At 36.5% G+C, this 16,638-nt stretch overlaps 1 protein-coding gene across 1 annotated transcript in view; it reads left to right on the top strand.

The window, feature by feature from the left end:
• LOC125665155 (uncharacterized) overlaps nucleotides 1-16,638 on the top strand; it is a 51,535-nt gene continuing 34,897 nt past the window's right edge. The window contains exons 1-6 of the mRNA XM_048897755.2: nucleotides 1-189; nucleotides 3,457-3,522; nucleotides 8,994-9,085; nucleotides 10,147-10,257; nucleotides 14,307-14,408; nucleotides 14,800-15,087. Of these exons, the coding sequence (XP_048753712.2) occupies nucleotides 101-189; nucleotides 3,457-3,522; nucleotides 8,994-9,085; nucleotides 10,147-10,257; nucleotides 14,307-14,408; nucleotides 14,800-15,087 (748 nt within the window). The 5' untranslated portion in view covers nucleotides 1-100. The remainder of the gene's footprint in view (nucleotides 190-3,456; nucleotides 3,523-8,993; nucleotides 9,086-10,146; nucleotides 10,258-14,306; nucleotides 14,409-14,799; nucleotides 15,088-16,638) is intronic.

The raw sequence follows: 16,638 nt of genomic DNA on the forward strand, positions 1-16,638 counted from the left end.
ATCATTATCACTCGAGGTGTTACTCACAGGGTTTACGTTTCGGAAACTGCCAGTCTATTAAACAATATTTAAAACTTCCTTACTGGGACCCTTGCATTTGATGGCGATGGAGTTGTGTCGTGAAGTGTTGCTCTGCGTTCTTCTGGGGGTAGTTTTCGTGGGAAGACTATCCGCGCTGAGTGGACCCAAGTAAGTCCTCTAGTTTTATCATTAATTAGGAAGAGATAATCACTATCATTTTGACACTTGATATTTCGGATTCTGTGGATACACATAACATATCGGTACACTATACATGTGTATATTACGATAACACTTTAAAATTGAAAAGAAGAAGAAGAAAATCATTGATTATGAACATTAATCAGATACTTCTTAAGATAGCTTTGATAAGGCATGGTATGGGAAATAAGATCCCGATTTTATTTTCCGCAGTTTCAAATTCTCAAAGCCCAGTCAACATTGTCCCAAACTTCGTTTTAGTAGTCATGAATTATACAGTACTTATAGATAGTTGTAGAAACACTTATTTTACTTCATTTTCTGAAATTGCCTCGTTGATAGGCACGTATTATCATATCAAACCAGACACATTGCGCTTATGCTTAAGTGTATTAAGTGAAAATGTCTGATCATTATACCCACACTTTCTAAAGAAAGTTCGGGTATATCATTATTATCCTGGTCCGTCCGTCAGTCTGTCACACTTTCTTCTTCAAAATTTTCTTTTATTTTAAGTAGCAAACAATTAATTTTTATGAATATGCATACATATTATATACAGGTGGTGCCGTGTAGATTTGCAATAAAGTTATGGAATTTAAAATTTTACCCTCGGGGCCAAATGGAAACAAAAAACTATGTTTTTCTGAATAAACGTGGTTCCCGGAACTCCTTTTATATTTTACACAGTAGTGAAACTATGATTGATGGTGTCCTGTAGATTCACACGGGGGTCCAAATTGGGGTCGAAAAACGACGTTTTTTTTCTAAATCAGCCCTAGTTCTCGGAACTCCTTTTACAATTTATGCAGTAGCCAACTCATCTTTTGGAAAGTTATTGGTGCGCGGTGTCTTGTAGATATGCAATATTTTCGGAATTTTCATTTTCATCGTAGAGGCCACATGAGAGTTAAAAACGACGTTTTTTTTCGACGATAAAACCCTAGATCTCAGAACTCTTCTTACATTTTACGCAGTAGCTAAATCATATTTCATTATATCATACATGTACACTATTATCATATCTAAATCAATATGCAATTAATATATTGAGGCGAAACGAGGTGGAAAAACCAAGAACAAAAAACCTGGTGCACAGTGCATACGATGAACAAACAAACAAGTATATAGGCACAGTGTCGACAACTGAAGTGTATCCATGAGAAAATATGGCTGTCATTACAATTGGTAAAGACATCGAAGGCAAAAACATTGCAAAAGTAAATATTTCAGAATGACTTGATGTTTTTTCTCTTCCCAAAAGTCGTCACCAATATATCCTCATAATCATTTACAGATCTTTCTTCACCAATCTTTATTATTATCTTACATTTTTGGAAGATATTGGGTTATAAGTCAGGGTTTGTTCAATGATGGTTTTATTATTTGGTGAACATTTGGAAACAACAGAAAATTATGATAGATTTTTAATAGTTTTATTGCAATATTCAGGATCGATAAAATAAATCCAGGAAGGAACTCAATGCAGTTCTTAAGAGCGAAATCATGTACATGTACGCTATCTAACCTCAAATCTCTGAATCATCCTCCTCAACGCCATCTTCACAAGTCAAGGGTTATTGATTCGTTACCTCGCTGTTAGTGCGAGGTAACGAATCAATAACCCTTGACTTGTGAAGATGCCTCAACGCACGAATTCAAGGAAGGGACACTAGCAGCACATTAAATCTGATCTTATTTCCTTTCTATGATGTTCAAATTACAATACGAATGTGATTTGATATCACGTCCTGATGTTCCTGAATCGTGTGAATCTATTTACGTCTGTTTCTCACCGAAGTGCGCGATATTCCGTTACAGGACGATCCGAGGCCATAGACAAAACAAGACAAAATTGGTTGTATGTATTCACTTTTGTATTCGTAACATTAAAGTTATCAGTGACGGATTTAGAGGGGGCGCAGCCGGCGCGTGCCCTACTAAAATTTTCAAATTTAAGGTAAATCGCGGTATCTTGTTTCGGAAAATGTACTAAACGATAAAAGAAACAATAGATTCTTCCACTCCAGGAGAAATAAATGACAAAATCTTTTCATTTCTTGATTACTTTATTGGGAGAACTTAATTTCCCCCCCCCCCAAAAAAAATCCTTCAAATTTGTGTCATTTTATTAATTTCACCTTATTAAAATGATAGAAAATAGTACAAATGACTAAATGGGAGGAATATTTCAAGCCCCATAAAATCTGTGAAATCCAGGAGCTTCCGAGGACTTCGCCCCCTGGACCCCCACCAGGGCTTCGCCCTGGACCCACTGCCTCATAAAGTGGCGCCCCCGTAACCGCAATTCCGGGATCCGCCCCTGGTTATACAGTATTTATCGATGCCTGGTCTTGATACAGGCACAAAGTTACTGGACACACAGTTCCGAGACACAGCTCCGGAACACACACACACTATTCCGAGATATACACAGTTCCGGGACACACACAGGTCCGGGACGCACACAGTTCCGGGACACACATAGGTCTGAAAAACAGTTTCAAAGGAATATTTTGGGACCTACACGGAAACCAGAAAATACACACATTATGTTAACAAGTCAATAATCACATATTTCCACTTGTAGAGCTGCGTTTACACTTGAACTTAATGTTAAGAAACTTGTCAGGACGCTTTCACGTAAATTTCTACTATCCTGGCCCAGTGGTTCTTGAGAAGATTTTTAAAGATTTTGCCTATATATTTGCATGTAAAACATTGATCCTTATTGTGGCCCCACCCACCCTACCCCTTGGGGCCTTGGTGTTTACAAACTTGAATTTACACTATTTCAGGAAGCTTTCATGTAAATTCCAGCTACTCATGCCCAGTTGTTCTTGAGAAGATTCTAAATGACCCCACCCTATTTTTGCATTTTTGTGATTACATCTACCAAAAAAAAAATGTATCTCCCTTTAAACAAAAGTGAAAGCACTTCACTCAAGGATGCTTTGTGGCAAGTTTGGTTTAAATTAGCCCAGTGGTTCTTGAGAAAAAGTTGAAAATATGAAGTTTACGACGCCGACAGACAATGGACAAATTTTGATCAGTTGGGAAAGAGGGACATGCAATCCCCCATATATTTCACTTTTCCTGTGAAAATAACTAACGTTGCAGGTAAAAAAAAAATTTCAAAGGGAAAGGGGGAAAGCCTCCCTGATTCTGCGCGCCTGTCCAGAGATGTACAGATATTAAGTTACTAGTAATTCTTTATTTCATGTTGTATTTTAGTGTGTGTGAAAGAAGGGAGACATATTACCGCGTGGTAAGAGTTTGTGCTTACAGAACCTGGTTAAGGTAGGTTGAACAACTTTCTTTCACGTATTTGTTTGCTGTTTTACATCGACTCCAAACATTTTCACTCATAGAGAGACATCATCAGCTGTAGGTGAATTAATACATATATGACCATTGCATGACACTCAAGGTCATAGCAGTGAGGATTACGCCGCCGTGAAATGGCTACAATATAGCCAAGACAGCATTGAATTCAATCTATCAATCGTGCCAAAGTCTACCGTGACAATGGACCTCCGATTTTTAATGTCCTATAAAAAAGCCTGTGACTTTCGCTGATAATGCTGGACGCTTGCCGAAGGTTTAGTGCGGCAGCAGGATCCAACCTCAAACTCGGGACCGATCGGTTATAAAGGGCGCATTGAATACGAGGCTGCCACAACCAGACCGGTTATAAGGAGAGTGTTAAACACGAGGCTGTCGCGACCAGACCGGTTATAAAGAGATCACCTTAAACACAAGGTTGTCGCGACCAGACCGGTTATAAAGAGATCGCCTCAAACACTAAGCTACCGCGACCAGATCGGTTATAAAGAGATCGCCTTAAACACGAGGCTACCGCGACCAGACCGGTTATAAAGAGATCACCTTAAACACAAGGTTGTTGCGACCAGACCGGTTATAAAGAGATCGCCTCAAACACTAAGCTACCGCGACCAGATCGTTATAAAGAGATCGCCTTAAATACGAGGCTACCGTGCCCAGATCGGTTATAAAGGGATCGCTTTAAATACGAGGCTACCGTGACCAGATCGGTTATAAAGAGATCGCCTCAAACACTAAGCTACCGTGACCAGATCGTTATAAAGAGATCGCCTTGAATACGAGGCTACCGCGACCAGATCGGTTATAAAGGGATGGCTTTAAATACGAGGCTACCGCCACCAGACCGGTTATAAAGAGATCGCCTCAAACACGAGGCTACCGCGACCAGACCGGTTATAAAGAGATCGCCTTAAACACTAGGCTACCGAGAGTAGGCTACTATGTATGTCAAATGATAAGAAAAGCAAAAGAATTTACCATACAACAAATATATCTTAGCTCTATAGTATAATGATATTAGACCCTCACAGGAGGATGCACCGTAATAGTTTTTTCGCCGTGTTTGAGTTTTTGTTGTTTTCATGGTATGAGCGTGTTGTAAATCAAAACGTAACCACAGTAGTGGACATCAACTTTTCAGCTACGAAAAATAAGTGTCCACGAACATGCTGATTTTTCTCTAGTCTTGCCTTAACATTACCTGAATAGATACTATTATATATATCATTATCAGCCGCAGTATCGGCCGATCTACAAGTACATGTATCTATATGGTTGTTTTTAGAAAAGATGAGAAATTATTTCTAATTGTCTCGCCCACCTTGTGGTAAATTAAAAGTTATAATTTTTTAATGATTTTTTATGATATTATAGATATTTATATGAGTTTACATAAAAGTTAATTTTTTTGACAAAACAAGGAGAGATAACTCTATAATTTGGGTTAAAATCGCGTCTTTCATTATAGAAACCAATAGAAAAAGGAAAATATTTTTAAAACACCCCCTCCCGTGAAACACAAATTCCTTTTTACAGGTACCTTGTACCTTAAGGTTATGAAATAAATTTCCCAAAAATGAAGATTAACCATTTTTTTAACTCAATAATATAGTCATTTGACAAATTAAATGCTTATTTATTTATTTCAATAAATATTTTACAATCCATTTAAAACCCGATTTCAAGGAACAGATTTCTCTATCCCATAATAAAAAGAGTTGTAATTGAGAGCAATTGATTAATTAACTTTGGTATTAAAGTTAATAATCAATTCGTAATGAATTCTACTTTGCATTAAATAATCTCATTAGGAAAATTACAAAGCTCTTTTAGAATATCCGTGTTGAAAATGTAAACGGAAATCCAGTTAACGTATATAGTTCTTTTTAAGTACACATGCTGCAATCCAATACGCCAGTTTCGAGATAAGAGCTCTTCTGTGTAGGAGGTGCATTTAGTGGAACTTTGAATGCCAAAGTGGGACAGAGAGAGTAGACCTATAGTCAGTGAGGAGGACTAATATGTTGTACGGTGTGACCGTTAAGACGAGCGAAGCCCATTTAAAACATCTTGCAACGACTTATAGACATTTTATCCGCCTCTTTATTTAACGCGGGGAATTTCATGCGGTGGATGTAAACAGTTACATCGTGACGTCATATTAGCAGCAATTTTCTTCTTCTTTCAAACCAAGCAAACACAAAACGTTTGAAGCTATGAGAAATCTTGTCTGGAATTTCAAAACGTTTATGGTACTTTCTAAACAATCTAATTAATTTAATTACGGGATTGTCAATGAAGTATACCGCAGTGACGGCGACATTTTTGCAGAGGCATTATGGGTGATACTCATCTTTTTTCAACTGATAAAGAGCAAATCACGTGACTCATATGTGTAATCATTGGAGCGAGCTCGTCGCGTCGCTTCGCGACGCGAGCTTCGCTCGCTATCAAGTGTGTTAATAGCGGGCTTCTCTTTAAATATGTAGATGTAGGAGAGATAGAAATAATTTACTAAGGTGGAAACATAAAAACGATGTCATAATTGCAAGTAATTTCCTGGATATGATACAAGCAACGAAATAACGTGATATAGTAAGACGTCCATGTATTGAATTACTCCCTGAATATTTTTTATTTACTTATTTTGTGTATCAGTCAAATTCGGGTGATGAAATTGCGTATGAGAAATTCATTTATGCAGTGATGAATATTTGTCCCACTCCCGTATGTCAACAAATTGTTTCCCGCCTCACTACGAGAGTTCTTCAGAGGGAAATAACTCGGATGTATCTCGAAACCGACGTATTGGACAGTAGATGATTGTTAAGATTTTAACAATTAACAATATGTGTCGAACCTCCACATACGGAAACAGGCGCTTTGATGTGGCAGCAGCTACACTCTGGAACTCTCTGCCGTTGTCAGAATTTGAACACTTTTTAAAAAATTTAAAAACATATTTTTTTAGACTTGCATATTATTAGTATTATAGGTGGTTAAATCTTTATGGTTTCTTTACCATAATTTTAACATGACTTTTTAGCTCACCTGAACCGAAGGTTCAAGTGAGCTTTTCTTATCGCTTTTTGTCCGTCGTCTGTCTGTCCGTCTGTCTGTTAAACTTTTCACATTTTCGACTTCTTCTCCAGAACCACTGGACCAATTTCAACCAAACATGGCCAAAAGCATCCTTGGGTGAAGGGCTTTCAAGTTTGTTCAAATGAAGGGCCATGTCCCTTTCAAAGGGGAGATAATCACAAAAATGCAAAAATAGGGTGGGGTCATTTAAAAATCTTCTTCTCAAGAACCACTGGGTCAGAAGAGCTGAAATTTACCTGAAAGCTTCCTGACATATTGCAGATTCAAGTTTGTTCAAATCATGGCCTCCGGTGGTAGGATGGGGCCACAAGGGGGGGTCAAAGTTTTACATACAAATATATAGGGAAAGACTTTAAAAATCTTCTTCTCAAGAACCACTAAGCCAGAAAAGCTGAGATTTACATGAAAGCTTCCTGACATAATGTAGATTCAAGTTTGTTCAAATCATGGCCCCCGGGGATAAGTTCAGAGACAGCGTGAACTTCCTCGATATACATGTTCTTGCACTTGTAAGTTTGATGTTCATACATTCATATTTTTTATTTAAACTCTGAAGTACTCTTACATAAATGATAGTACATACATGTAATGCTTTTTGTTAAAGTGAGCATTCAGATTAAATTGTTTCATGATTTTGTTTCTAATTTTAAATCAAATATTTCATATTGCAATTTCTGTGTGTTTCTTTGGAACGAATTAAAATTCTAGTGGATTGTTGCTCATTGGCACGTCCATTTAGAGGACAGCGTTTGATTGACTGTTTATTATGGGTCGGCACAAGCATGGGTCATTCTATGATATAAGTTTGGAGAAGTCGCGTGCGTTTCTGCGGGACAGGTGTCTGTTACCGCGGAAGTGTTTTAATATCAGAATGACTCTTTTATTTATCTATTTCTTGGGGAGGGGGGGGGGGGGGACAAGGCTTTATATATTATATTTTTTGGCTGCAGAACTGTAACTCTCTGAGAAAATATTGGGACAGATCCGAGAGCTACAGATCCATCCCTTATAAAAACCTTCGATTTACGACGCACAAAAAGCTGTTAAGGTTGAGGCTTGATATAGTTGTATTCTTGTGTTGTTGTCTCATAAATTTAATATAAAAAATTTCCTAAGATATTTTCCTACTATACTTGTGTCCAAGCATACCTTTAAATATTCATTAAAGTCCTTCAAAATACGACCCGAAAACTCGCAGCTTTTCCTGATTTCGTACGTTGACGTAGCCATGTTAGGTAGCCAGTCGATTTGAATCCCGGTTCATTTCCATACTTGCACAAAATCCTTATACTGATGCTATGAATTGTGAACCGCAACGTGTTGTGCGCCCCTGTATTCAGGGGGAATTAACTTGTGCAGCATTCCATCTAGAGGTCTTTTAATTCAAATATAGGAATTTTCACCACGTGGCTTTACGAAAACTGCCAAGATCAGAAATTTTCACGTGCAGTGTCACGGAAAAGAAATTGCATTTAGTCGAGGCAAAGTATATTGATTAATCTCGAGGTTTTTTTTTTTTTATTCAAATATAAGAATTTTTACCACGTGACTGTACGGAAACTGACACGATCAGAAATTTTCGCGTGCAGCGTCACGGATTTAATAGTCGAGGCAGAGTATATCGATCGATCGGACAAGCGTAAACTGTGTATAGTTTGCTGTTGACTTTGGTATTGCGAATTAAGGTATTTAACTAGCTGCATTATTGAGTGTGAGCTACCAATATATAGTTACTTCATATAATTAACGATTCTCTTCACTTAGTTCGTTCATCTCCGGATTTGATAAAAGTTCTCTAAGATTTAATTCAAACAATATTTATTCGTAAATAATTTGATAATAATGTTTACATGTAGAAGCAATGTCTTATACCTGAAATAGATTGAGAAACAAGCCAAAAGGCTAATATTTTAAATTTTACAGGCCTTCGTGAGTAACTTTCTCGCGCGTTTAAAACAAAGCAAGTCTTTGAAACATCTTTCCAGAACATATTTCTTACACTTCCCAAAGAAAGAATTTTCCCGGCCCATAGATTTGGTGCTTGTGCACATGTTGTAACGAGAATGTTGTTGGCACATTATGAGGAACAATGCAGATGACTGGCTGCTTTTGCATTCCTATGGTACACACGTACAAAATGAGACTGATTGGTTGTTCTTGTATATAATATGACATAGGAAAATGAGAATTTCTGTTGTCGTACAGTTTATACATGTAGGTCATACATTGTACAATGGTGGTTTTCGTCATCATGACAAACTGTTTGTAGATTGTGTAGGAGTTACGTCATCACTTTACGTCATCACTTTGTGTTTACTTTGTAGCTGCTGTTATTATCGGTACGTCACGAAGTGTGACTACAGAACGGTGCGTTATTGTTGTCCAGGTTACAAAAATGTCAACAATAGATGTGTCCGTAAGTCGAAAAATCCTAGCTCTCTCTCTCTCTCTCTGTTCTCTCTCTCTCTAATTACCTTCTCAGATGTATGGAGCACCAAATTAACATAAACTCAAATAATTGAAGATATCTTCAATTATTTGAAGATATCATTAATTCAATTATTGCTATCATCAATCTAACTGATGCGCACATCAGTTGGATTAATGAGAGTAATAAGAGATTTGATGCGCATATTATAATTCAGTTATTGCTCTCTTCAATTAAGTTGATGAGAGCATCAATTTAGTAGAAATATTGCTTGCAATAATTAATTTAGAGCTCGATATAAATAATTTGATGATCTCTTTAATTCATTGAAGATATCTTTAATTATTCACAATGCTTTTGTATAAGGAATTAATGCGCACATCAATTCTTTTTAAAGAGAAGAACAATTCATAAAGAGATCATTAATTCAATTGTGGATACGTTGAATTGATCATATCTTTCGTTATATAGTTGTTCTCTCTAAAAGAATTATTGCTTTCTTCAAATGAATTAAAGATATCATTAAATCAATTGAAGAGAGCGATAATTGAATTAAAGCGCGCATGAAATTTATTATTGCTCTCATAAAATGAATTAATGCGCGCATCAATTCAATCATTGCTCTTATCAATTGAATTGTAGCGCGCATCAATTCACTTGTTGATATCATTAATTCATTTGAATATATCATTAATTCAATTAAAGCGCGCATCAATTCAGCCGAAGAATTAATGCTATCATCAATTCAATTAATGCGCGCAATGATTCAGAATTGAAGATATCATTAATCATTGAAGATATCTTTAATTGAATTGTTGCGCGCATCAAATGAATTGATGATATCTTCATATAATTGAAGATATCTTCAAATAATTTAAGTTATCTTCCATTATTTGAGTTTATGTTAATTTGGCGCTCCATAGAAATTATATAGCTATTCGCGTCAATCTGAATAACGTTGTAACCGAATAACAATTCCAAAATCCAGCTTCCTTATGAAATTGGCATGTAAGTTGGAATAATTTCTTTTCTTATCTTGAATGTTTTAGCTGTTTGTTTTGGAAGAACGGACAGATCAGGCTGCAACAATGTCGGCAGGTGCGAGGCGCCCAATACCTGTGTATGCGAGTCCGGCTACAGCGGACCTCAATGCGACAACAGTAATGTTCAATTACTAATTCATATTTTTTTTTAAGAATATGCGAGATGGACACTCCCACGGATTTTCTAAGGGTCTGTAGGGACCCAAATAAGGCTCCATTCCCAATGCTAAAAAGCAGGTATTTCCCCCCAATTTTTGCTTTAAACTTCCCAAACAATGAAAACAAATAAAAGCAGGGTATCCACAATGTTTATAAATCTTCACAGGCTCACAGATTAATATTTTTGCTTCAAAATCGTTAAATAAATCTAAATTTTATGGCCTCTGTTTATTTAAATGTGGTAAATTTTGACCAAAATGCAAGTCAGAAGGAGTCCAATTATTCCTGAATGCACTGGTTTGATTTGTTCCCTACTACTATCCATGGAACATTTTCCCCACTTTCAAGCAAATGTCGCTATTTTTGCCAATTAGAAAGGCCCAGGCCCTTGAAATCAAGACTTAAAAAAACCTGCTTCCGTTTATGTATATGCATTTGTCGAGTGGGGAAAATTTAATCTAAAGTGAAATCACGAATCTACGTTACTGTGAGCTGACAATAACATTGAATAATCTAGGTGAGATTTAGATTGTGAATCTGTTATCAATGATAACGATGCTGTAGAATGTTTTAATGCATCGTATAAATATTGAAGACAGGTATCACAAAATTATATTACGGGGCTATTCTACATAGGTGTGCACCTTGGTTTGATAACTAGTGTAAGTAAGCAAGAAAATTGTATTTAAATCAGCTGATAGGAAACATAATATTATTAAGTTTAAAACAGAAGATGAGCAGAAGGATAAGCTTGTTAAGGGGGAAATACAAAACAAATTATGAATACTGGCATTAAGAAACATGACTGGGAAGAACGTTGTAAAATAGGGAGACCCCCCCACCCAAAAAAAAAAAACCAGGGAATATTGGAAGATTATTAATTCTGGTAAAACACATAGGAATTCAGGTATAGAAGGTATAGATATTGGTGCTCTGTTTGACTTTTTTTAAGGAATTGAATGAAGGGGAACAACCCGATGATGAACATTTTGTTGTATTTACCTCACTATTAACTTTGATGGTGTAAGTGAAATACACTGTATTAGATATGCCAATATATGAGGAAGAAATGATATAATTTAAAGTGTAATAAGGATTGTGCAGAGGATCAAATTGTCAATGAGTATATTAAGCATTTTGTCAGTAAACTTGTGAGTGTTTATGTCCAGTTTTTAGCTCATCTGAGTTTGTTAACACTATGACCCCCGGGGTTTACATGCGAATATATCGGGAGAATCTTTAAAAATCTTCTTCTCAAGCACCACTGGACCAGAAAACTTTATATTTACATGAAAGCCTCCTGACATGGTTTAGATTAATGTTTCTGAAAACCATGACCCCTGTGTGTAGGGTGGGGTCACAATAGGGGATAAAAGATTTACATGGGAATATATAGGGAAAATCTTTAAAAATCTTCTACTTAAGAACCACTGGGCCAGGAAATTATAAATTTACAGCTTCCTGACATGATAGAGCAGATTCAAGTAAAAATCATAGCCCCCAGGGGTAGGGTAGGGTCACAGTAGGGAATCAAAGTTTTACATACAAATATATAGGGACAGTCTTTATAAATCTCCGTCTGAAGAATGACAGAAGTTTACATTGACACAAAAGCTTCCGGACATAGTGCAGATTCAAGTTTGTTAAAATCATGCTCCCCCCCCCCACCCCCACCCCCGAGGAAGGGTGGTCCACAATAGAGCATCAAACTGAAAGTTTTACATACAAATATATAGAGAATATCTTTTAAAAAATCTTTTCAAGAACCACAGGGTTTGAAAAGTTTACATTTAAGTGAAAGCTTCCTGATATAGTACAGATTCAATTTTGTAAAAATCATGGCACTTCCGGGGGTAGGTTTGGGCCCCAATAGGGTTCAAAGTTTTAAATGCGAATATATAGGGAATGTCTTAAAATATGATTCAAGGTGACTCAGTTGAGCGATGTGGCCCCTGGACCTCTTGTTTAACATTATTTTTGATAGAGGTATTTTACCTGATGTCTGGCTACAGGGCAATATAATTCCTATCTATAATAAAGGATCGTCGGGAGATCCAAAAAAAAAAAAAAAAAAAATTACAGGCCTATTACTATTGTCAGCTGCCTGGGTAAACTGTTTACTTCTATATTAAACACTTGGTTGTCAAATTATTTCAATGAGGTGACATTTATTTATGGAAATCAAGCTGGTTTTGAAAAAGACTATTCTACTATAGATCATATTGTTGTACTCAGGGTTTTATTTGACTATATGTAATAGAAAAAAGAAACTTTTTTGTACTTTCGTTAATTTTGAGAAAGCTTTTGATAACGTTTAAAGAGATGGCCTGTGGCATAAGATGTTAATGAATGATATTACAAGTGCAAGTTTGCTTTCGCAGGCGATAGTGAATTTTCAAACATTATGTACGCATTTTGTAAATTCAAATTCATATAAGATTCTTGGTTTTCGAAGCGGATGCTTTATGTGAAAAAAAATATGAATAATTGGTAATATATGGGATTCGAATGGAGATTATAATTTGGAATGGTTGAAACATATTATTAAGCAGCGAATTTGTGATCAGTTTGCACAAAAATGGTTTGGTAAACAATACATTCAATTCATCAAAAGGAATTTTTTATCGTATAATAAATGGAAATTTTCCTTTTGAAAAATACCATGATATACTTGATCCTTCCAACTTTGTGTATATATCGTACATCTAATAATCAACTACCTGTTGACATGTACCTTGTGTAATGACAGTGAGATTGGTGATGAATACCATTATTTGTTTAAATGTAGTCGATATGTTACAATTAGAAACCAATGTATTTAAAAAATGGAAAAAAGGTCGCCATCAAATGTAGTAACAACAAAATCTATTCTTAATTCTGACAATATATTGTCAGTTGAATAAAATTAAGTAAATCCTTAAAAGCCATCCATCATACTCTGTCCCCTCTACAGTGGCTTTGTTTATATTGCTGCAGTTTGTACACGTCACATGTATTATATATTTATGAACACATCATATTGTATATTTGTATGAGTATTTAAATGTATTTTCTCAATACCTTTGTACTATTGGTAAGGAGAATAAAAATTGAGCAATTTTTACGCAAAACGTCTGTGCAATTAGCTCCAAACAGATTGATTGACATAAATCTGGAGAAATGGCACGACTGGAAGGGAAATCAATTGTTCATACATGTAGGATTCAGTCCGATCTCGGGCAACACTGGTTTAATTAACAGGCAATAATTAATCACAAAGAGTGTGCTACCCCGAGAAAAAAGTGTAGCGCTCAATTACGAACATATTGCTTGCTTGATTGTATACTGTTTAACGTCCTTCTCGAGATTATTTTACTCATATGGAGACATCATCACTGCCGTTGAAGGGCTGCAATATTTAGGCCTATGCTCGGCACTTATGGTCATTGAGCAGGAAGGGATCTTTATCGTGCCACACCTGCTGTGACACGGGGGCTCGGTTTTCGCGGTCTCATCCCAAGGTCCGCCCCCATTCGTTTCAATGTTATTTACAGAAATATTATATCAAAACATTTATGTATCATTTTTACAAATGTTGGTTTCAATATGTGTCATTTTTCAACTTTGAAATATAAGTGAAATTTTGTTTTACAAACGTTCATGGTTTTTTGAGACAGACCTTGATGTGTAAATCTAGAATGCATGTCATCTACTACTGTAAGAGTTACACGTATTACATGTACGTGCACTGACTACTGTACTCACGTGCTTTAACACGTTGCATTTCACAGCACAGTGTCCGATATGAATTTCACCCTTTCACCCACGATTAATTTAAGCAAACATACCATCCTCAATTCTATATTGAATTACGTCAAAAGATTTTGCAAAGAGCTCAACGAATGAAGAGGGGTAGTAGTCCAAAACTTTAATAAGATTTGTGTGTTGAAGACTTAGGACAGAAGATACAGAAAATCCGGGGCACCTTCATTTGGTTAGATAAAATATGACAACTATTTCTTTTCTAGAGGTTGCTTGCTCTGTGACTAGACCATGTTACCCGGGAGATTGTCCAAATGCCGACAACTGCGAATGTTCTCAGGGATTTGGATTAACAAACTGCACTACGAGTAAGTCTTATAAAGGTGTCATTATTGGTTGGGCTGAGTTAGGACGTTTAGTAAGTCTTATAAAGGTGTCATTATTGGTTGGGCTGAGTTAGGACGTTTAGTAAGTCTTATAAAGGTGTCATTATTGGTTGGGCTGAGTTAGGACGTTTAGTCAGTCTTATAAAGGTGTCATTATTGGTGGGACTGGGCCAATATCTACTGGTAGGGTCTTGGTTGTTATATCAAGTACCAAGCATCTAAATTGCAAAGCGAATCGGGGTGTTTGAAAATTTGAAAACAAAGCCAAATACTTTAGATTGAACAACATAATGTGAAGAAATTTTTAACTAATATTTTGTGTGAAAGTATGATATGGTAAAACTGAAGAATGTACGCTTGGATTATCTTTTAGTCCTCAGATCCCCGCAGATTACTCTAGCTTCAGCTGTTCTTGCGTATCACCATCCAGTCAAACGTATGGATATTTACAACTACACGACAGATGCCACCACGAATGGAACCGGAAGTGCCGCCAGTGCCTCCATTTGGGCCAACTTTAACCGCTTTAACAAAATCCGTGCTACACTATCCGGGGCATTCAGTCTCGAGGCGCAGTTATCTGCCAGACCAAGCTATGTGACGGAGTCGAAGCTAGGGATAGCTAGAGCGACAATGGAATGGCAGCTGGAAAAGCTGAAAAGTATAGCAAAATAGTCTTTTTTCCAATACCAATATACATTGTGACACATATAATTCATAAGATTTAATTAATGAAACTTAAATTAGCTGGGTCTGCAACATAGCTTCTCGGAAGAGCTGTAGTCGAACATCTGCTTTAGGAAACGTGCTAGTAATTTTAAAAATGATCAAACCTGTTTTATAAACTGAACACATAAGGGTATGAATTGTTAGGTTGGTTGGTTGGTTGTTTTACATCCAGTCGTGAATTTTTTTCATCCATATCAGGCGCGTAGCTGCCTATACGCAAGTACGCAACTGCGTACACATTTGCTAAAAAAAAAAAAAAAAGAGAGAAATTATTTTTTACATTTTTATGTCATTGCCTTAAGTGTAACTTTGCGCTATGTATTTCCGATTTATGATTAACCCCAATCATCATGTCTATTCTATTATTTGAATTCGTTTGTTTCGAAAATTGACAGCCAAAATACCCGTTGTATACTCAAAAAAATTGGTGATTGTAATCAATAAAACCCCAGACCCCTTGCCTTACTTTGCGTACACTTCATTTTCTGTCTGGCTACGCGCCTGCATATTGAGATGGCACCAGGTGTAAAAGTACCAGCCATTTAGACCTATGCTTAGCGCGCTGTGCTGTGACATTACGAGTTGTTTAACGTGCCAACGCCTGCCGCGACACGGGACTTTTGTTTTAAGGTCATATCCGAAAAACCAGTTATTCTCACTTCAAAATGACGAGGGTTTGGCGAAGAAGCAATTACTACGTATGTTTACGTCTTAGGTTTGACGCGGCCATAACAGCTATCGTGCTCGATCTCACGACCTTCGTGTAACGAAAGTTCTACCACTGAGCTACTGCAACCGGTCGAATGTTGAGAGACATCTGAAACATGCAAATAATTATAATCAAAACCAAGTTGAATACAAAATGTAATGATCTGTATAAAATACTCGTTTGTTCGGAATTTTATTTTTTGCTAATATGTAAGTATATTTACATTCACTGAATCATTTCTGTCATATTTCTTTTGAAATTGACATTGCTTTCATCAAAGACAATGAATGCATGTTTGTTGCAAACTAGTTCGATCCGTAGGTTAAGTACCAGCTATCCTTGTGTACAATAAATACCAAATATGGAGCGTCGCCAAGGTCAAAGTATGCATTGGCTGTACCATTGAAAGTAACAAATGGATCAACGATATATTTTAGTACTTAAATCTAGTTTATATTTTTAAAAATGTATAAAAATATAAATAAAAACAATATCGTCATTCCAACAACAGCAAGACAGTTCTCTTCATTGAGCAATTGGATTGAATGCACATGGCTGTTTACGAGAATGTTCCCACAGCATTCCGTCGTAAACAGCAACACGTGGGCACTCTACAGCATGTTACGAAATACTAGTAGTGTGTAAATAAGGAAAACAAGTTGCTGTCCTTTAAATCTAAGAGAGGCTCGAACTCACGACCCCCCCCCCCTAGTAACCATAGGATAAAACTCCCGTACTCGCAGTGAAACGAACTGTCATTTTGTTTGAATGATA

The sequence above is a fragment of the Ostrea edulis genome, chromosome 10, assembly GCF_947568905.1.
Source record: "Ostrea edulis chromosome 10, xbOstEdul1.1, whole genome shotgun sequence".
Classification (NCBI taxonomy): domain Eukaryota; kingdom Metazoa; phylum Mollusca; class Bivalvia; order Ostreida; family Ostreidae; genus Ostrea; species Ostrea edulis.